This window comes from Heterodontus francisci, chromosome 28, assembly GCF_036365525.1.
Source record: "Heterodontus francisci isolate sHetFra1 chromosome 28, sHetFra1.hap1, whole genome shotgun sequence".
Lineage (NCBI taxonomy): Eukaryota > Metazoa > Chordata > Chondrichthyes > Heterodontiformes > Heterodontidae > Heterodontus > Heterodontus francisci.
In genome coordinates, this window is record NC_090398.1 from 1960054 (window position 1) to 1982701 (window position 22648).

At 52.2% G+C, this 22648-nt stretch overlaps 1 protein-coding gene across 1 annotated transcript in view; it reads right to left on the bottom strand.

The window, feature by feature from the left end:
• The window catches only part of LOC137385189 (T-box transcription factor TBX1-like), a 62163-nt gene extending 40478 nt beyond the window's left edge, over window positions 1-21685 (bottom strand). The window contains exons 1-2 of the mRNA XM_068060176.1: window positions 21411-21685; window positions 18720-18821 (exon numbers count right to left, since the gene is read on the bottom strand). Of these exons, the coding sequence (XP_067916277.1) occupies window positions 18720-18821; window positions 21411-21685 (377 nt within the window). The remainder of the gene's footprint in view (window positions 1-18719; window positions 18822-21410) is intronic.
• Window positions 21686-22648: the final 963 nt, after the last annotated feature.

The window sequence follows — 22648 nt, forward strand, 5'->3', positions numbered from 1 at the left end:
AGTCCCCTCTCTCTCAGGGTAATATCTGTGCACTGACTGGTGTCTCTCAGTCCCCTCTCTCTCAGGGTGATATCTGTACACTGACTGCTGTATCTCAGTCCCCTCCCTGTCAGGGAGATATCTGTACACTGACTGGTGTCTCTCAGTCCCCTCTCCCTCAGGGTGATATCTGTACACTGACTGGTGTCTCTCAGTCCCCTCTCTCTCAGGGAGATATCTGTACACTGACTGGTGTCTCTCAGTCGACTCTCTCAGTGAGATATCTGTACACTGACTGGTGTCTCTCAGTCCCCTCTCTCTCAGGGTGATATCTGTACACTGACTGGAGTCTCTCAGTCCCCTCTCTCTCAGGGTGATATCTGTACACTGACTGGTGTCTCTCAGTCCCCTCTCTCTCAGGGTAATATCTGTGCACTGACTGGTGTCTCTCAGTCCCCTCTCTCTCAGGGTGATATCTGTACACTGACTGCTGTATCTCAGTCCCCTCCCTGTCAGGGAGATATCTGTACACTGACTGGTGTCTCTCAGTCCCCTCTCTCTCAGGGTGATATCTGTACACTGACTGGTGTCTCTCTGTCCCCTCTCTCTCAGGGTGATATCTGTACACTGACTGGTGTCTCTCTGTCCCCTCTCTCTCAGGGTGATATCTGTACACTGACTGGTGTCTCTCAGTCCCCTCTCTGTCAGGGAGATATCTGTACACTGACTGGTGTCTCTCAGTCCCCTCTCTCTCAGGGAGATATCTGTACACTGACTGGTGTCTCTCTGTCCCCTCTCTCTCAGGGTGATATCTGTACACTGACTGGTGTCTCTCAGTCCCCTCTCTGTCAGGGAGATATCTGTACACTGACTGGTGTCTCTCTGTCCCCTCTCTCTCAGGGTGATATCTGTACACTGACTGGTGTCTCTCTGTCCCCTCTCTCTCAGGGTGATATCTGTACACTGACTGGTGTCTCTCTGTCCCCTCTCTCTCAGGGTGATATCTGTACACTGACTGGTGTCTCTCAGTCCCCTCTCTGTCAGGGAGATATCTGTACACTGACTGGTGTCTCTCAGTCCCCTCTCTCTCAGGGAGATATCTGTACACTGACTGGTGTCTCTCAGTCCCCTCCCTGTCAGGGAGATATCTGTACACTGACTGGTGTCTCTCACTCCCCTCTCTCTCAGGGTGATATCTGTACACTGACTGGTGTCTCTCAGTCCCCTCTCTGTCAGGGAGATATCTGTACACTGACTGGTGTCTCTCAGTCCCCTCTCTCTCAGGGAGATATCTGTACACTGACTGGTGTCTCTCAGTCCCCTCTCTCTCAGGGAGATATCTGTAAAATGACTGGTGTCTCTCAGTCCCCTCTCTCAGTGAGATATCTGTACACTGACTGGTGTCTCTCTGTCCCCTCTCCCTCAGGGTGATATCTGTACACTGACTGGTGTCTCTCAGTCCCCTCTCTCTCAGGGAGATATCTGTACACTGACTGGTGTCTCTCAGTCCCCTCACTGTCAGGGTGATATCTGTACACTGACTGGTGTCTCTCAGTCCCCTCTCTCTCAGGGTAATATCTGTGCACTGACTGGTGTCTCTCAGTCCCCTCTCTCTCAGGGTGATATCTGTACACTGACTGCTGTCTCTCAGTCCCCTCCCTGTCAGGGAGATATCTGTACACTGACTGGTGTCTCTCAGTCCCCTCTCTGTCAGGGAGATATCTGTACACTGACTGGTGTCTCTCTGTCCCCTCTCTCTCAGGGTGATATCTGTACACTGACTGGTGTCTCTCAGTCCCCTCTCTGTCAGGGAGATATCTGTACACTGACTGGTGTCTCTCAGTCCCCTCTCTCTCAGGGAGATATCTGTACACTGACTGGTGTCTCTCAGTCCCCTCTCTGTCAGGGAGATATCTGTACACTGACTGGTGTCTCTCTGTCCCCTCTCTCTCAGGGTGATATCTGTACACTGACTGGTGTCTCTCAGTCCCCTCTCTCTCAGGGTGATATCTGTACACTGACTGGTGTCTCTCAGTCCCCTCTCTCTCAGGGTAATATCTGTGCACTGACTGGTGTCTCTCAGTCCCCTCTCTCTCAGGGTGATATCTGTACACTGACTGGTGTCTCTCAGTCCCCTCTCTCTCAGGGAGATATCTGTACACGGACTGGTGTCTCTCAGTCCCCTCTCTCTCAGGGAGATATCTCGACACTGACTGGTGTCTCTCAGTCCCCTCTCTCTCAGGGAGATATCTCGACACTGACTGGTGTCTCTCAGTCCCCTCTCTCTCAGGGTGAGATCTGTACACTGACTGGTGTCTCTCAGTCCCCTCTGTCTCTCAGCGAGATATCTGTACACTGACTGGTGTCTCTCAGTCCCCTCTATCTCAGGGTGATATCTGTACACTGACTGGTGTCTCTCAGTCCCCTCTCTCTCCGGGAGATATCTGTCCACTGACTGGTGTCTCTCAGTCCCCTCTCTCTCAGGGTGATATCTGTACACTGACTGGTGTCTGTCAGTCCCCTCTCTCTCAGGGAGATATGTGGACACTGACTGGTGTCTCTCAGTCCCCTCTGTCTCTCAGTGAGATATCTGTACACTGACTGCTGTCTCTCAGTCCCCTCTCTCTCAGGGTGATATCTGTACACTGACTGGTGTCTCTCTGTCCCCTCTCTTTCAGGGTGATATCTGTACACTGACTGGTGTCTCTCAGTCCCCTCCCTGTCAGGGAGATATCTGTACACTGACTGGTGTCTCTCAGTCCCCTCTCTCTCAGGGAGATATCTGAACACTGACTGGTGTCTCTCAGTCCCCTCTCTGTCAGGGAGATATCTGTACACTGACTGGTGTCTCTCAGTCCCCTCCCTGTCAGGGAGATATCTGTACACTGACTGGTGTCTCTCAGTCGACTCTCTCAGTGAGATATCTGTACACTGACTGGTGTCTCTCAGTCCCCTCTCTCTCAGGGTAATATCTGTGCACTGACTGGTGTCTCTCTGTCCCCTCTCTTTCAGGGTGATATCTGTACACTGACTGGTGTCTCTCAGTCCCCTCCCTGTCAGGGAGATATCTGTACACTGACTGGTGTCTCTCAGTCCCCTCTCTGTCAGGGAGATATCTGTACACTGACTGGTGTCTCTCTGTCCCCTCTCTCTCAGGGTGATATCTGTACACTGACTGGTGTCTCTCTGTCCCCTCTCTCTCAGGGTGATATCTGTACACTGACTGGTGTCTCTCTGTCCCCTCTCTCTCAGGGTGATATCTGTACACTGACTGGTGTCTCTCAGTCCCCTCTCTGTCAGGGAGATATCTGTACACTGACTGGTGTCTCTCAGTCCCCTCTCTCTCAGGGAGATATCTGTACACTGACTGGTGTATCTCAGTCCCCTCCCTGTCAGGGAGATATCTGTACACTGACTGGTGTCTCTCAATCCCCTCTCTCTCAGGGTGATATCTGTACACTGACTGGTGTCTCTCAGTCCCCTCTCTGTCAGGGAGATATCTGTACACTGACTGGTGTCTCTCAGTCCCCTCTCTCTCAGGGAGATATCTGTACACTGACTGGTGTCTCTCAGTCCCCTCTCTCTCAGGGAGATATCTGTAAAATGACTGGTGTCTCTCAGTCCCCTCTCTCAGTGAGATATCTGTACACTGACTGGTGTCTCTCTGTCCCCTCTCCCTCAGGGTGATATCTGTACACTGACTGGTGTCTCTCAGTCCCCTCTCTCTCAGGGAGATATCTGTACACTGACTGGTGTCTCTCAGTCCCCTCACTGTCAGGGTGATATCTGTACACTGACTGGTGTCTCTCAGTCCCCTCTCTCTCAGGGTGATATCTGTACACTGACTGGTCTCTCTCAGTCCCCTCTCTCAGGGTGATATCTGTAGACTGACTGGTGTCTCTCAGTCCCCTCTCTCTCAAGGTGATATCTATACACTGACTGGTGTCTCTCAGTCCCCTCTCTCAGTGAGATATCTGTACACTGACTGGTGTCTCTCAGTCCCCTCTCTCTCAGGGTGATATCTGTACACTGACTGGTGTCTCTCAGTCCCCTCTCTCTCAGGGTGATATACTGTGCACTGACTGGTGTCTCTCAGTCCCCTCTCTCTCAGGGTAATATCTGTGCACTGACTGGTGTCTCTCAGTCCCCTCTCTCTCAGGGTGATATCTGTACTCTGACTGGTGTCTCTCTGTCCCCTCTCTCTCAGGGAGATATCTGTACAAGGACTGGTGTCTCTCAGTCCCCTCTCTCTCAGGGAGATATCTCGACACTGACTGGTGTCTCTCAGTCCCCTCTCTCTCAGGGAGATATCTCGACACTGACTGGTGTCTCTCAGTCCCCTCTCTCTCAGGGTGATATCTGTACACTGACTGGTGTCTCTCAGTCCCCTCTGTCTCTCAGCGAGATATCTGTACACTGACTGCTGTCTCTCAGTCCCCTCTATCTCAGGGTGATATCGGTACACTGACTGGTGTCTCTCAGTCCCCTCTCTCTCCGGGAGATATCTGTACACTGACTGGTGTCTCTCAGTCCCCTCTCTCTCAGGGTGATATCTGTACACTGACTGGTGTCTGTCAGTCCCCTCTCTCTCAGGGAGATATGTGGACACTGACTGGTGTCTCTCAGTCCCCTCTGTCTCTCAGTGAGATATCTGTACACTGACTGCTGTCTCTCAGTCCCCTCTCTCTCAGGGTGATATCTGTACACTGACTGGTGTCTCTCTGTCCCCTCTCTCTCAGGGTGATATCTGTACACTGACTGGTGTCTCTCAGTCCCCTCCCTGTCAGGGAGATATCTGTACACTGACTGGTGTCTCTCAGTCCCCTCTCTCTCAGGGAGATATCTGTACACTGACTGGTGTCTCTCAGTCCCCTCTCTCAGGGTGATATCTGTACACTGACTGGTGTCTCTCAGTCCCCTCCCTGTCAGGGAGATATCTGTACACTGACTGGTGTCTCTCAGTCCCCTCTCTGTCAGGGAGATATCTGTACACTGACTGGTGTCTGTCCATCCCCTCTCTCTCAGGGAGATATGTGGACACTGACTGGTGTCTCTCAGTCCCCTCTCTCTCAGGGTGATATCTGTACACTGACTGGTGTCTCTCAGTCCCCTCTCTCTCAGGGTGATATCTGTACACTGACTGGTGTCTCTCAGTCCTCTCTCTCTCAGGGTGATAGCTGTACACTGCCTGGTGTCTCTCAGTCCCCTCTCTCTCAGGGTGATATCTGTACACTGACTGGTGTCTCTCAGTCCCTGTCTCTCAGGGTGATATCTGTACACTGACTGGTGTCTCTCAGTCCCCTCTCTCTCAGGGAGATATCTGTACACTGACTGGTGTCTCTCAGTCCCTGTCTCTCAGGGTGATATCTGTACACTGACTGGTGTCTCTCAGTCCCCTCTCTCTCAGGGAGATATCTGAACACTGACTGGTGTCTCTCAGTCCCCTCTCTGTCAGGGAGATATCTGTACACTGACTGGTGTCTCTCAGTCCCCTCCCTGTCAGGGAGATATCTGTACACTGACTGGTGTCTCTCAGTCCCCTCTCTCTCAGGGAGATATCTGTACACTGACTGGTGTCTCTCAGTCCCCTCTCTGTCAGGGAGATATCTGTACACTGACTGGTGTCTCTCAGTCCCCTCTCCCTCAGGGTGATATCTGTACACTGACTGGTGTCTCTCAGTCCCCTCTCTCTCAGGGAGATATCTGTACACTGACTGGTGTCTCTCAGTCGACTCTCTCAGTGAGATATCTGTACACTGACTGGTGTCTCTCAGTCCCCTCTCTCTCAGGGTGATATCTGTACACTGACTGGAGTCTCTCAGTCCCCTCTCTCTCAGGGTGATATCTGTACACTGACTGGTGTCTCTCAGTCCCCTCTCTCTCAGGGTAATATCTGTGCACTGACTGGTGTCTCTCAGTCCCCTCTCTCTCAGGGTGATATCTGTACACTGACTGCTGTATCTCAGTCCCCTCCCTGTCAGGGAGATATCTGTACACTGACTGGTGTCTCTCAGTCCCCTCTCTGTCAGGGAGATATCTGTACACTGACTGGTGTCTCTCTGTCCCCTCTCTCTCAGGGTGATATCTGTACACTGACTGGTGTCTCTCTGTCCCCTCTCTCTCAGGGTGATATCTGTACACTGACTGGTGTCTCTCTGTCCCCTCTCTCTCAGGGTGATATCTGTACACTGACTGGTGTCTCTCAGTCCCCTCTCTGTCAGGGAGATATCTGTACACTGACTGGTGTCTCTCAGTCCCCTCTCTCTCAGGGAGATATCTGTACACTGACTGGTGTCTCTCAGTCCCCTCCCTGTCAGGGAGATATCTGTACACTGACTGGTGTCTCTCACTCCCCTCTCTCTCAGGGTGATATCTGTACACTGACTGGTGTCTCTCAGTCCCCTCTCTGTCAGGGAGATATCTGTACACTGACTGGTGTCTCTCAGTCCCCTCTCTCTCAGGGAGATATCTGTACACTGACTGGTGTCTCTCAGTCCCCTCTCTCTCAGGGAGATATCTGTAAAATGACTGGTGTCTCTCAGTCCCCTCTCTCAGTGAGATATCTGTACACTGACTGGTGTCTCTCTGTCCCCTCTCCCTCAGGGTGATATCTGTACACTGACTGGTGTCTCTCAGTCCCCTCTCTCTCAGGGAGATATCTGTACACTGACTGGTGTCTCTCAGTCCCCTCACTGTCAGGGTGATATCTGTACACTGACTGGTGTCTCTCAGTCCCCTCTCTCTCAGGGTAATATCTGTGCACTGACTGGTGTCTCTCAGTCCCCTCTCTCTCAGGGTGATATCTGTACACTGACTGCTGTCTCTCAGTCCCCTCCCTGTCAGGGAGATATCTGTACACTGACTGGTGTCTCTCAGTCCCCTCTCTGTCAGGGAGATATCTGTACACTGACTGGTGTCTCTCTGTCCCCTCTCTCTCAGGGTGATATCTGTACACTGACTGGTGTCTCTCAGTCCCCTCTCTGTCAGGGAGATATCTGTACACTGACTGGTGTCTCTCAGTCCCCTCTCTCTCAGGGAGATATCTGTACACTGACTGGTGTCTCTCAGTCCCCTCTCTGTCAGGGAGATATCTGTACACTGACTGGTGTCTCTCTGTCCCCTCTCTCTCAGGGTGATATCTGTACACTGACTGGTGTCTCTCAGTCCCCTCTCTCTCAGGGTGATATCTGTACACTGACTGGTGTCTCTCAGTCCCCTCTCTCTCAGGGTAATATCTGTGCACTGACTGGTGTCTCTCAGTCCCCTCTCTCTCAGGGTGATATCTGTACACTGACTGGTGTCTCTCAGTCCCCTCTCTCTCAGGGAGATATCTGTACACGGACTGGTGTCTCTCAGTCCCCTCTCTCTCAGGGAGATATCTCGACACTGACTGGTGTCTCTCAGTCCCCTCTCTCTCAGGGAGATATCTCGACACTGACTGGTGTCTCTCAGTCCCCTCTCTCTCAGGGTGAGATCTGTACACTGACTGGTGTCTCTCAGTCCCCTCTGTCTCTCAGCGAGATATCTGTACACTGACTGGTGTCTCTCAGTCCCCTCTATCTCAGGGTGATATCTGTACACTGACTGGTGTCTCTCAGTCCCCTCTCTCTCCGGGAGATATCTGTCCACTGACTGGTGTCTCTCAGTCCCCTCTCTCTCAGGGTGATATCTGTACACTGACTGGTGTCTGTCAGTCCCCTCTCTCTCAGGGAGATATGTGGACACTGACTGGTGTCTCTCAGTCCCCTCTGTCTCTCAGTGAGATATCTGTACACTGACTGCTGTCTCTCAGTCCCCTCTCTCTCAGGGTGATATCTGTACACTGACTGGTGTCTCTCTGTCCCCTCTCTTTCAGGGTGATATCTGTACACTGACTGGTGTCTCTCAGTCCCCTCCCTGTCAGGGAGATATCTGTACACTGACTGGTGTCTCTCAGTCCCCTCTCTCTCAGGGAGATATCTGAACACTGACTGGTGTCTCTCAGTCCCCTCTCTGTCAGGGAGATATCTGTACACTGACTGGTGTCTCTCAGTCCCCTCCCTGTCAGGGAGATATCTGTACACTGACTGGTGTCTCTCAGTCCCCTCTCTCTCAGGGAGATATCTGTACACTGACTGGTGTCTCTCAGTCCCCTCTCTGTCAGGGAGATATCTGTACACTGACTGGTGTCTCTCAGTCCCCTCTCCCTCAGGGTGATATCTGTACACTGACTGGTGTCTCTCAGTCCCCTCTCTCTCAGGGAGATATCTGTACACTGACTGGTGTCTCTCAGTCGACTCTCTCAGTGAGATATCTGTACACTGACTGGTGTCTCTCAGTCCCCTCTCTCTCAGGGTGATATCTGTACACTGACTGGAGTCTCTCAGTCCCCTCTCTCTCAGGGTGATATCTGTACACTGACTGGTGTCTCTCAGTCCCCTCTCTCTCAGGGTAATATCTGTGCACTGACTGGTGTCTCTCTGTCCCCTCTCTCTCAGGGTGATATCTGTACACTGACTGCTGTATCTCAGTCCCCTCCCTGTCAGGGAGATATCTGTACACTGACTGGTGTCTCTCAGTCCCCTCTCTGTCAGGGAGATATCTGTACACTGACTGGTGTCTCTCTGTCCCCTCTCTCTCAGGGTGATATCTGTACACTGACTGGTGTCTCTCTGTCCCCTCTCTCTCAGGGTGATATCTGTACACTGACTGGTGTCTCTCTGTCCCCTCTCTCTCAGGGTGATATCTGTACACTGACTGGTGTCTCTCAGTCCCCTCTCTGTCAGGGAGATATCTGTACACTGACTGGTGTCTCTCAGTCCCCTCTCTCTCAGGGAGATATCTGTACACTGACTGGTGTCTCTCAGTCCCCTCCCTGTCAGGGAGATATCTGTACACTGACTGGTGTCTCTCACTCCCCTCTCTCTCAGGGTGATATCTGTACACTGACTGGTGTCTCTCAGTCCCCTCTCTGTCAGGGAGATATCTGTACACTGACTGGTGTCTCTCAGTCCCCTCTCTCTCAGGGAGATATCTGTACACTGACTGGTGTCTCTCAGTCCCCTCTCTCTCAGGGAGATATCTGTAAAATGACTGGTGTCTCTCAGTCCCCTCTCTCAGTGAGATATCTGTACACTGACTGGTGTCTCTCTGTCCCCTCTCCCTCAGGGTGATATCTGTACACTGACTGGTGTCTCTCAGTCCCCTCTCTCTCAGGGAGATATCTGTACACTGACTGGTGTCTCTCAGTCCCCTCACTGTCAGGGTGATATCTGTACACTGACTGGTGTCTCTCAGTCCCCTCTCTCTCAGGGTGATATCTGTACACTGACTGGTCTCTCTCAGTCCCCTCTCTCAGGGTGATATCTGTAGACTGACTGGTGTCTCTCAGTCCCCTCTCTCTCAAGGTGATATCTATACACTGACTGGTGTCTCTCAGTCCCCTCTCTCAGTGAGATATCTGTACACTGACTGGTGTCTCTCAGTCCCCTCTCTCTCAGGGTGATATCTGTACACTGACTGGTGTCTCTCAGTCCCCTCTCTCTCAGGGTGATATACTGTGCACTGACTGGTGTCTCTCAGTCCCCTCTCTCTCAGGGTAATATCTGTGCACTGACTGGTGTCTCTCAGTCCCCTCTCTCTCAGGGTGATATCTGTACTCTGACTGGTGTCTCTCTGTCCCCTCTCTCTCAGGGAGATATCTGTACAAGGACTGGTGTCTCTCAGTCCCCTCTCTCTCAGGGAGATATCTCGACACTGACTGGTGTCTCTCAGTCCCCTCTCTCTCAGGGAGATATCTCGACACTGACTGGTGTCTCTCAGTCCCCTCTCTCTCAGGGTGATATCTGTACACTGACTGGTGTCTCTCAGTCCCCTCTGTCTCTCAGCGAGATATCTGTACACTGACTGCTGTCTCTCAGTCCCCTCTATCTCAGGGTGATATCGGTACACTGACTGGTGTCTCTCAGTCCCCTCTCTCTCCGGGAGATATCTGTACACTGACTGGTGTCTCTCAGTCCCCTCTCTCTCAGGGTGATATCTGTACACTGACTGGTGTCTGTCAGTCCCCTCTCTCTCAGGGAGATATGTGGACACTGACTGGTGTCTCTCAGTCCCCTCTGTCTCTCAGTGAGATATCTGTACACTGACTGCTGTCTCTCAGTCCCCTCTCTCTCAGGGTGATATCTGTACACTGACTGGTGTCTCTCTGTCCCCTCTCTCTCAGGGTGATATCTGTACACTGACTGGTGTCTCTCAGTCCCCTCCCTGTCAGGGAGATATCTGTACACTGACTGGTGTCTCTCAGTCCCCTCTCTCTCAGGGAGATATCTGTACACTGACTGGTGTCTCTCAGTCCCCTCTCTCAGGGTGATATCTGTACACTGACTGGTGTCTCTCAGTCCCCTCCCTGTCAGGGAGATATCTGTACACTGACTGGTGTCTCTCAGTCCCCTCTCTGTCAGGGAGATATCTGTACACTGACTGGTGTCTGTCCATCCCCTCTCTCTCAGGGAGATATGTGGACACTGACTGGTGTCTCTCAGTCCCCTCTCTCTCAGGGTGATATCTGTACACTGACTGGTGTCTCTCAGTCCCCTCTCTCTCAGGGTGATATCTGTACACTGACTGGTGTCTCTCAGTCCTCTCTCTCTCAGGGTGATAGCTGTACACTGCCTGGTGTCTCTCAGTCCCCTCTCTCTCAGGGTGATATCTGTACACTGACTGGTGTCTCTCAGTCCCTGTCTCTCAGGGTGATATCTGTACACTGACTGGTGTCTCTCAGTCCCCTCTCTCTCAGGGAGATATCTGTACACTGACTGGTGTCTCTCAGTCCCTGTCTCTCAGGGTGATATCTGTACACTGACTGGTGTCTCTCAGTCCCCTCTCTCTCAGGGTGATATCTGTACACTGACTGGTGTTTCTCAGTCCCCTCTCTCTCAGGGAGATATCTGTACACTGACTGGTGTCTCTCAGTCCCTGTCTCTCAGGGTGATATCTGTACACTGACTGGTGTCTCTCAGTCCCCTCTCTCTCAGGGTGATATCTGTACACTGACTGGTGTCTCTCAGTCCCTCTCTCTCAGGGTGATATCTGTACACTGACTGGTGTCTGTCAGTCCCCTCTCTCTCAGGGAGATATGTGGACACTGACTGGTGTCTCTCAGTCCCCTCTGTCTCTCAGTGAGATATCTGTACACTGACTGCTGTCTCTCAGTCCCCTCTCTCTCAGGGTGATATCTGTACACTGACTGGTGTCTCTCTGTCCCCTCTCTCTCAGGGTGATATCTGTACACTGACTGGTGTCTCTCTGTCCCCTCTCTCTCAGGGAGATATCTGTACACTGACTGGTGTCTCTCAGTCCCTGTCTCTCAGGGTGATATCTGTACACTGACTGGTGTCTCTCTGTCCCCTCTCTCTCAGGGTGATATCTGTACACTGACTGGTGTCTCTCAGTCCCCTCTCTCTCAGGGAGATATCTGTACACTGACTGGTGTCTCTCAGTCCCTGTCTCTCAGGGTGATATCTGTACACTGACTGGTGTCTCTCAGCCCCCTCTCTCTCAGGGTGATATCTGTACACTGACTGGTGTCTCTCTGTCCCCTCTCTTTCAGGGTGATATCTGTACACTGACTGGTGTCTCTCAGACCCCTCTCTCTCAGGGAGATATCTGTACACTGACTGATGTCTCTCAGTCCCCTCTCTCTCAGGGAGATATCTGTACACTGACTGGTGTCTCTCAGTCCCCTCTCTCTCAGGGTGATATCTGTACACTGACTGGTCTCTCTCAGTCCCCTCTCTCAGGGTGATATCTGTAGACTGACTGGTGTCTCTCAGTCCCCTCTCTCTCAAGGTGATATCTATACACTGACTGGTGTCTCTCAGTCCCCTCTCTCAGTGAGATATCTGTACACTGACTGGTGTCTCTCAGTCCCCTCTCTCTCAGGGTGATATCTGTACACTGACTGGTGTCTCTCAGTCCCCTCTCTCTCAGGGTGATATACTGTGCACTGACTGGTGTCTCTCAGTCCCCTCTCTCTCAGGGTAATATCTGTGCACTGACTGGTGTCTCTCAGTCCCCTCTCTCTCAGGGTGATATCTGTACTCTGACTGGTGTCTCTCTGTCCCCTCTCTCTCAGGGAGATATCTGTACAAGGACTGGTGTCTCTCAGTCCCCTCTCTCTCAGGGAGATATCTCGACACTGACTGGTGTCTCTCAGTCCCCTCTCTCTCAGGGAGATATCTCGACACTGACTGGTGTCTCTCAGTCCCCTCTCTCTCAGGGTGATATCTGTACACTGACTGGTGTCTCTCAGTCCCCTCTGTCTCTCAGCGAGATATCTGTACACTGACTGGTGTCTCTCAGTCCCCTCTATCTCAGGGTGATATCGGTACACTGACTGGTGTCTCTCAGTCCCCTCTCTCTCCGGGAGATATCTGTACACTGACTGGTGTCTCTCAGTCCCCTCTCTCTCAGGGTGATATCTGTACACTGACTGGTGTCTGTCAGTCCCCTCTCTCTCAGGGAGATATGTGGACACTGACTGGTGTCTCTCAGTCCCCTCTGTCTCTCAGTGAGATATCTGTACACTGACTGCTGTCTCTCAGTCCCCTCTCTCTCAGGGTGATATCTGTACACTGACTGGTGTCTCTCTGTCCCCTCTCTCTCAGGGTGATATCTGTACACTGACTGGTGTCTCTCAGTCCCCTCCCTGTCAGGGAGATATCTGTACACTGACTGGTGTCTCTCAGTCCCCTCTCTCTCAGGGAGATATCTGTACACTGACTGGTGTCTCTCAGTCCCCTCTCTGTCAGGGAGATATCTGTACACTGACTGGTGTCTGTCCATCCCCTCTCTCTCAGGGAGATATGTGGACACTGACTGGTGTCTCTCAGTCCCCTCTCTCTCAGGGTGATATCTGTACACTGACTGGTGTCTCTCAGTCCCCTCTCTCTCAGGGTGATATCTGTACACTGACTGGTGTCTCTCAGTCCTCTCTCTCTCAGGGTGATAGCTGTACACTGCCTGGTGTCTCTCAGTCCCCTCTCTCTCAGGGTGATATCTGTACACTGACTGGTGTCTCTCAGTCCCTGTCTCTCAGGGTGATATCTGTGCACTGACTGGTGTCTCTCAGTCCCCTCTCTCTCAGGGAGATATCTGTACACTGACTGGTGTCTCTCAGTCCCTGTCTCTCAGGGTGATATCTGTACACTGACTGGTGTCTCTCAGTCCCCTCTCTCTCAGGGTGATATCTGTACACTGACTGGTGTCTCTCAGTCCCCTCTCTCTCAGGGAGATATCTGTACACTGACTGGTGTCTCTCAGTCCCTGTCTCTCAGGGTGATATCTGTACACTGACTGGTGTCTCTCAGTCCCCTCTCTCTCAGGGTGATATCTGTACACTGACTGGTGTCTCTCAGTCCCTCTCTCTCAGGGTGATATCTGTACACTGACTGGTGTCTCTCAGTCCCCTCTCTCTCAGGGTGATATCTGTACACTGACTGGTGTCTCTCTGTCCCCTCTCTCTCAGGGAGATATCTGTACACTGACTGGTGTCTCTCAGTCCCTGTCTCTCAGGGTGATATCTGTACACTGACTGGTGTCTCTCTGTCCCCTCTCTCTCAGGGTGATATCTGTACACTGACTGGTGTCTCTCAGTCCCCTCTCTCTCAGGGAGATATCTGTACACTGACTGGTGTCTCTCAGTCCCTGTCTCTCAGGGTGATATCTGTACACTGACTGGTGTCTCTCAGCCCCCTCTCTCTCAGGGTGATATCTGTACACTGACTGGTGTCTCTCTGTCCCCTCTCTTTCAGGGTGATATCTGTACACTGACTGGTGTCTCTCAGACCCCTCTCTCTCAGGGAGATATCTGTACACTGACTGATGTCTCTCAGTCCCCTCTCTCTTAGGGAGATATCTGTACACTGACTGGTGTCTCTCAGTCCCCTCTCTGTCAGGGTGATATCTGTACACTGACTGGTGTCTCTCAGTCCCCTCTCTCTCAGGGAGATATCTGTACACTGACTGGTGTCTCTCAGTCCCCTCTCTCTCAGGGAGATATCTGTACACTGACTGGTGTCTCTCAGTCCCCTCTCTCTCAGGGTGATATCTGTACACTGACTGGTGTCTCTCACTCCCCTCTCTCTCAGGGTGATATCTGTACACTGACTGGTGTCTCTCAGTCCCTGTCTCTCAGGGTGATATCTGTACACTGACTGGTGTCTCTCAGTCCTCTCTCTCTCAGGGTGATATCTGTACACTGACTGGTGTCTCTCAGTCCCTCTCTCTCAGGGTGATATCTGTACACTGACTGGTGTCTCTCAGTCCCCTCTCTCTCAGGGTGATATCTGTACACTGACTGGTGTCTCTCTGTCCCATCTCTCTCTGGGAGATATCTGTACACTGACTGGTGTCTCTCAGTCCCTGTCTCTCAGGGTGATATCTGTACACTGACTGGTGTCTCTCTGTCCCCTCTCTCTCAGGGTGATATCTGTACACTGACTGGTGTCTCTCAGTCCCCTCTCTCTCAGGGAGATATCTGAACACTGACTGGTGTCTCTCAGTCCCTGTCTCTCAGGGTGATATCTGTACACTGACTGGTGTCTCTCTGTCCCCTCTCTTTCAGGGTGATATCTGTACACTGACTGGTGTCTCTCAGACCCCTCTCTCTCAGGGAGATATCTGTACACTGACAGGTGTCTCTCTGTCCCCTCTCTTTCAGGGTGATATCTGTACACTGACTGGTGTCTCTCAGACCCCTCTCTCTCAGGGAGATATCTGTACACTGACTGATGTCTCTCAGTCCCCTCTCTCTCAGGGAGATATCTGTACACTGACTGGTGTCTCTCAGTCCCCTCTCTGTCAGGGTGATATCTGTACACTGACTGGTGTCTCTCAGTCCCCTCTCTCTCAGGGAGATATCTGTACACTGACTGGTGTCTCTCAGTCCCCTCTCTCTCAGGGAGATATCTGTTCACTGACTGGTGTCTCTCAGTCCCCTCTCTCTCAGGGTGATATCTGTACACTGACTGGTGTCTCTCACTCCCCTCTCTCTCAGGGTGATATCTGTACACTGACTGGTGTCTCTCAGTCCCCTCTCTCTCAGGGAGATATCTGTACACTGACTGGTGTCTCTCACTCCCCTCTCTCTCAGGGAGATATCTGTACACTGACTGGTGTCTCTCAGTCCCCCCTCTCTCAGGGAGATATCTGTACACTGACTGGTGTCTCTCAGTCCCCTCTCTCAGGGAGATATCTGTACACTGACTGGTGTCTCTCAGTCCCCTCTCTCTCAGGGTGATATCTGTACACTGACTGGTGTCTCTCAGTCCCCTCTCTCTCAGGGTGATATCTATACACTGACTGGTGTCTCTCAGTCCCCTCTCTCTCAGGGAGATATCTGTACACTGACTGGTGTCTCTCAGTCCCCTCTCTCAGTGAGATATCTGTACACTGACTGGTGTCTCTCAGTCCCCTCTCTCTCAGGGTGATATCTGTACACTGACTGGTGTCTCTCAGTCCCCTCTCTCTCAGGGTGATATCTGTACACTGACTGGTGTCTCTCTCAGTCCCCTCTCTCTCAGGGTGATATCTGTACACTGACTGGTGTCTCTCATTCCCCTCTCTCTCAGGGTGATATCTCTACACTGACTGGTGTTTCTCAGTCCCCTCTCTCTCAGGGTGATATCTGTACACTCACTGGTGTCTCTCATTCCCCTCTCTCTCAGGGTGATATCTGTACACTGACTGGTGTCTCTCAGTCCCCTCTCTCTCAGGGTGATATCTGTACACTGACTGGTGTCTCTCATTCCCCTCTCTCTCAGGGTGATATCTCTACACTGACTGGTGTTTCTCAGTCCCCTCTCTCTCAGGGTGATATCTGTACACTCACTGGTGTCTCTCATTCCCCTCTCTCTCAGGGTGATATCTGTACACTGACTGGTGTCTCTCAGTCCCCTCTCTCTCAGGGTGATATCTGTACACTGACTGGTGTCTCTCTCAGTCCCCTCTCTCTCAGGGTGATATCTGTACACTGACTGGTGTCTCTCATTCCCCTCTCTCTCAGGGTGATATCTGTACACTGACTGGTGTCTCTCAGTCCCCTCTCTCTCAGTGTGATATCTGTACACTGACTGGTGTCTCTCAGACCCCTCTCTCTCAGGGAGATATCTGTACACTGACTGGTGTCTCTCACTCCCCTCTCTCTCAGGGTGATATCTGTACACTGACTGGTGTCTCTCAGTCCCCTCTCTCTCAGGGCGATATCTGTACACTGACTGGTGTCTCTCTGTCCCCTCTCTCTCCGGGTGATATCTGTACACTGACTGGTGTATCTCAGTCCCCTCTCTCTCAGGGTGATATCTGTACACTGACTGGTGTCTCTCTGTCCCCTCTCTCTCAGGGAGATATCTGTACACTGACTGGTGTCTCTCAGTCCCCTCTCTCTCAGGGAGATATCTGTACACTGACTGGTGTCTCTCTGTCCCCTCTCTCTCAGGGAGATATCTGTACACTGACGCGTGTCTCTCAGTCCCCTCTCTCTCAGGGTGATATCTGTACACTGACTGGTGTCTCTCTGTCCCCTCTCTCTCAGGGAGATATCTGTACACTGACTGGTGTCTCTCAGTCCCCTCTCTCTCAGGGTGATATCTGTACACTGACTGGTGTCTCTCAGTCCCCTCTCTCTCAGGGAGATATCTGTACACTGACTGGTGTCTCTCACTCCCCTCTCTCTCAGGGAGATATCTGTACACTGACTGGTGTCTCTCAGTCCCCCCTCTCTCAGGGAGATATCTGTACACTGACTGGTGTCTCTCAGTCCCCTCTCTCAGGGAGATATCTGCACACTGACTGGTGTCTCTCAGTCCCCTCTCTCTCAGGGTGATATCTGTACACTGACTGGTGTCTCTCAGTCCCCTCTCTCTCAGGGTGATATCTATACACTGACTGGTGTCTCTCAGTCCCCTCTCTCTCAGGGAGATATCTGTACACTGACTGGTGTCTCTCAGTCCCCTCTCTCAGTGAGATATCTGTACACTGACTGGTGTCTCTCAGTCCCCTCTCTCTCAGGGTGATATCTGTACACTGACTGGTGTCTCTCAGTCCCCTCTCTCTCAGGGTGATATCTGTACACTGACTGGTGTCTCTCTCAGTCCCCTCTCTCTCAGGGTGATATCTGTACACTGACTGGTGTCTCTCATTCCCCTCTCTCTCAGGGTGATATCTCTACACTGACTGGTGTTTCTCAGTCCCCTCTCTCTCAGGGTGATATCTGTACACTCACTGGTTTCTCTCATTCCCCTCTCTCTCAGGGTGATATCTGTACACTGACTGGTGTCTCTCTCAGTCCCCTCTCTCTCAGGGTGATATCTGTACACTGACTGGTGTCTCTCATTCCCCTCTCTCTCAGGGTGATATCTGTACACTGACTGGTGTCTCTCAGTCCCCTCTCTCTCAGTGTGATATCTGTACACTGACTGGTGTCTCTCAGACCCCTCTCTCTCAGGGAGATATCTGTACACTGACTGGTGTCTCTCACTCCCCTCTCTCTCAGGGTGATATCTGTACACTGACTGGTGTCTCTCAGTCCCCTCTCTCTCAGGGCGATATCTGTACACTGACTGGTGTCTCTCTGTCCCCTCTCTCTCCGGGTGATATCTGTACACTGACTGGTGTATCTCAGTCCCCTCTCTCTCAGGGTGATATCTGTACACTGACTGGTGTCTCTCTGTCCCCTCTCTCTCAGGGAGATATCTGTACACTGACTGGTGTCTCTCAGTCCCCTCTCTCTCAGGGAGATATCTGTACACTGACTGGTGTCTCTCTGTCCCCTCTCTCTCAGGGAGATATCTGTACACTGACTGGTGTCTCTCAGTCCCCTCTCTCTCAGGGTGATATCTGTACACTGACTGGTGTCTCTCAGTCCCCTCTCTCTCAGGGTGATATCTGTACACTGACTGGTGTCTCTCAGTCCCCTCTCTCTCAGGGTGATATCTGTACACTGACTGGTGTCTCTCTGTCCCCTCTCTCTCAGGGTGATATCTGTACACTGACTGGTATCTCTCTGTCCCCTCTCTCTCAGAGAGATATCTGTACACTGACTGGTGTCTCTCAGTCCCCTCTCTCTCAGGGAGATATCTGTACACTGACTGGTGTCTCTCTGTCCCCTCTCTCTCCGGGTGATATCTGTACACTGACTGGTGTCTCTCAGTCCCCTCTCTCTCAGGGTGATATCTGTACACTGACTGGTGTCTCTCTGTCCCCTCTCTCTCAGGGACATATCTGTACACTGACTGGTGTCTCTCAGTCCCCTCTCTCTCAGGGTGATATCTGTACACTGACTGGTGTCTCTCTGTCCCCTCTCTCTCAGGGAGATATCTGTACACTGACTGGTGTCTCTCAGTCCCCTCTCTCTCAGGGTGATATCTGTACACTGACTGGTGTCTCTCTGTCCCCTCTCTCTCAGGGTGATATCTGTACACTGACTGGTGTCTCTCAGTCCCCTCTCTCTCAGGGTGATATCTGTACACTGACTGGTGTCTCTCAGTCCCCTCTCTCAGGGTGATATCTGTACACTGACTGGTGTCTCTCTGTCCCCTCTCTCTCAGGGTGATATCTGTACACTGACTGGTATCTCTCAGTCCCCTCTCTCTCAGGGTGATATCTGTACACTGACTGGTGTCTCTCTGTCCCCTCTCTCTCAGGGAGATATCTGTACACTGACTGGTATCTGCCCTTCCCTTTTACGTATTTGGACCCACCTGTATCTCTTGTCATCTATTGATGTGAAATCCAAAAGGAGGACATAGTCTGCAGTCGCATCCATTCCGAAGATCTTGACCTGGAATGTCGGGAACATTCTCCTGGAATGAAACGGGTGTTACAAATCACCTGGAAATATTCTTGTTAACACTGGCATTTTTCCAAGGCTTGTCTTGTTCTATTCGAATAACTGAATCCAGGAACTATGCAGTGTTTACTGGGCCCTGCCCTCAAAGCAGAAAGAGAGGCAGCTTCCCCAGGCAGAGTGTGTGTTCACTCATGTGAAAAGCATCCAGAGTTCTTTTAATGTCACTGGAGCCCCATGCAGTCAGTGGACAGATATCTCATCCATTTAACATATCCTTGTATTCCTTCGTCCCGCATGTGTTTATCCAGCTCACCTCCTGACCCCCCCAAATCCTGTCCACCATCTACAAGGCACAAGTCAGGAGTGTGATGGAATACTCTCCACTTGCCTGGATGGGTGCAGCTCCAACAACACTCAAGAAGCTCGACACCATCCAGGACAAAGCAGCCCGCTTGATTGGCATCCCATCCACAAACATTCACTCCCTCCACCACCGAAGCACAGTGGCAGCAGTGTGGACCATCTACATGATGCACTGCAGCAACGCACCAAGGCTCCTCAGACAGCACCTTCCAAACCCGCGACCTCTACCACCTCGGAGGATGCAAATGCACCGGAACACCACCTACAAATATTCTGACAGTGGCAATTACCAAACGCTGAGGGATACATGACCTTGTAAATCGGGGCGGAGGCCCGAGGTGGAGTGTTGCGTCCCAGTCCCGGGCACGCACTTTCGCAAGGACGTCAAGACGGAGCAGTGGGTGCAGGCCGAGATTGTCCAGGACGGGAGCGGGGATGAGGGAGTTCAGTGAACGTGGGGAGAACGGGAGAAGCTGGCACCGTTCTCCTCGGAGCAGGGAAGGTTAAGAGGGGATTTAATCGCGGCTCTCTGCGCTGTATCACTCTGTTATCTACGATACACGCAGGCACGCAGCATCCTGACCTGGCTGTTCCTTCATGGGCACCGAGTCAAAATCCCGGAACTCCCCGCACGTTCCCCGTCCCCATCACTGCAACACCAGTGTCATTCCAGAAAGTCGGCATCAGCATCTCCTTGCCTGGTGCACTGTGTACAGTTCTGGGCTTCGCACCTGATAAAGAACGTACTGTGTTGGCAAAGAGTGCAGTGTAAATTCCCTCCGATCTCCCCTCATCCCCTCTCTGAGCTCGTCTTGTCCATGAGACCCACCTCCTGTTCCCTCGATCGTATTCCAACTGAATCGCTGATCACCCAACTTCCCCTCCTCTTCCCCATGTTTGCTGATATTGTTCAAGGTTCTCTCTCTCCAGGTGTTGTCCCTCTCTCCGTCAAACCTGCCCTCATCGCCCCTCTCCTCAAAAAAAAACACAACCCTCCACCGTCCCACCTCCAACCTCCCTTCACTCTCTCACGTCGTGGGAAGTGCTGTCGTCTCCCAAATCCGTCTTTCCCAGAACTCCGTGTCTGAATCTCTTCAATCAGGTTTCCATACCGAAACAGCTCTTATCAAAATCACAGACCACACCCTGTGTGACTGTGCGAAAGATAAACTCCCCCCCTTCCTCGTCCTTCTCGACCTTTCCGCAGTCTCTGACACTGTTGACCACACTATCCTCCTCCAACACTGTCCTCCAATTGGCTGGGACGATTCTCACCTGGTCCCATTCTTATCTGTATAATCGTGCCCGGAGAATCACCTGCAATGGTTTCTCTTCCTGCTCCTGCACCGTTACCCCTGGTGTCACCCAAGGATCCATCCCTGACCACCCCCCCCCTCCTATTTCTCATCTACACGCTGCCCCTCGGCGACATCATCCGCTTGATTGGCACACCATCCGCAAACATTCACTGCATTCACTCCCTCCACCACCCACGCACAGTGACAGCAGTGTGTACCATCTACAAGAAGCACTGCAGCAACGCACCAAGGCTCCTCAGACAGCACCTTCCAAACCCGCGACCCCCAACTAGAAGGACAAGGGCAGCAGATGCATGGGAACATCACCACCTGCAAGTTCCCCTCCAAGTCACACACCATCCTGACTTGGAACTATATCGCCGTTCCTTCACTGTCGCTGGGTCAAAATCCTGGAACTCCCCTCCTAACAGCACTGTGGGTGTACCTACCCCACATGGACTGCAGCGGTTCAAGAAGGCAGCTCACCACCACCTTCTCAAGGGCAATTAGGGATGGGCAATAAATGCTGGCCTGGCCAGTGACGCCCACATCCCATGATAAATTTTAAAAAAACATTGGTGGCCGTGCCTTCAGCTGCCTGGGCCCTAAGCTCTGGAATTCCCTCCCTAAACCTCTCCGCCTCTCTCTCTCTCCTCCTTTAAGACTCTCCTTAAAACCTCCCTCTTTGACCCAGCTTTTGGTCACCTCTCCCAAATATCTCCTTATGTGGCCCGGGGATCAGATTTGGTTTTATAATCGTTCCTGTAAAGTGCCATGAATTGTTTTATCACATCAAGGGTGCTACAAATTGCAATTGGTTGTTGTTGTAGATTCTCGCTCAATTCATAAGTTGACACCTGAGCTGGTTCAGTTTTTGCGGGGTGTGCAGCTTGGAGAACGGGGCAATAGAACATTCCGGTAAACCCGCCTGGCCGCCCTACCTTCCAGCCTTGGTGACGATCATCTCAGTGCCCAGTTGATTGAACTCATCCCAGAGACCCTTCATTTCCAACTGGACCGTCACGCCCACCACCTTTGAGCTTTTCCGGGCCGTTCCCTCGCTGCCGGCTGTGGGCGCGCCTCGATGTGCCCCGGCCTCGCACGCCCATGGGGGCCGGAGGCCGCCGGGGAAACCCCGCCGGGCGACGGCGAAGGCCTCGTGTCCCTGGTAGGCCTCCGGGCCTAGCGAGAGGCAAAAGCCTGCCGAGGAGTTCATGACGACCTGGGGTAACTCAGCTGGGAGTGCGGTCAGCCAATGGAGAGAGAGAGAGGGGGAGGTCAAGCCGCGCGCTCAGTTCCGGCTCTTTCCGTTGCTCGCTTTCCACCAGTCTTCCACCTTATGATCCCTGAAAAATAAAACAACCGATTAAGTTTGGAATGGGAGGTTCGAGATCGGGCAATGACGTGGTTTGGGAAGGATCTTGGCCTTGACGTAAACCCTCGCCTGGTCCATGGCAGCAGGACGCAGTGTTGTAATCCATCGCCCGCCCAAGCTCTCGGCCAGCTGGGACATGGCGGCTCAGTTTCACGCAGAGCAAGATCCCAAAGGTGGTGATGGTCGATGGCCAGTCATAGGCCAGCTGCCCACAGACACACAAGCACGTGCTCACTCACACACACACACACAAATGCGCACAGTGACATGCTACACAAACATATGCTGACACCCAAACACACACGCACTGACACGCACTCAGAACCACAAGCACACTGACACGCATGCAGGCGGTCATAACAGACACACACACCTCCCCGCTCACACACAGACACACACACCTGCCCGCTCACACACAGACACACACACTTCCCCGCTCACACACACACACACCTCCCCGTTCACAAACACACACACACACCTCCCAGCTTACACACACACCCCACTGCACACACACACACAGGCACTCGCACTCTCTCACACACACTTTCACTCTTTCACACACACTCTCTCTCTCACACACACATTCTCTCTCTCACACACACATTCTCACTCTCTCACACACACTTTCACTCTTTCACACACACTCTCTCTCTCACACACACATTCTCTCTCTCACACACACATTCTCACTCTCACACACACTTTCACTCTTTCACACACACTCTCTCTCTCACACACACATTCTCTCTCTCACACACACATTCTCACTCTCACACACACTTTCACTCTTTCACACACACT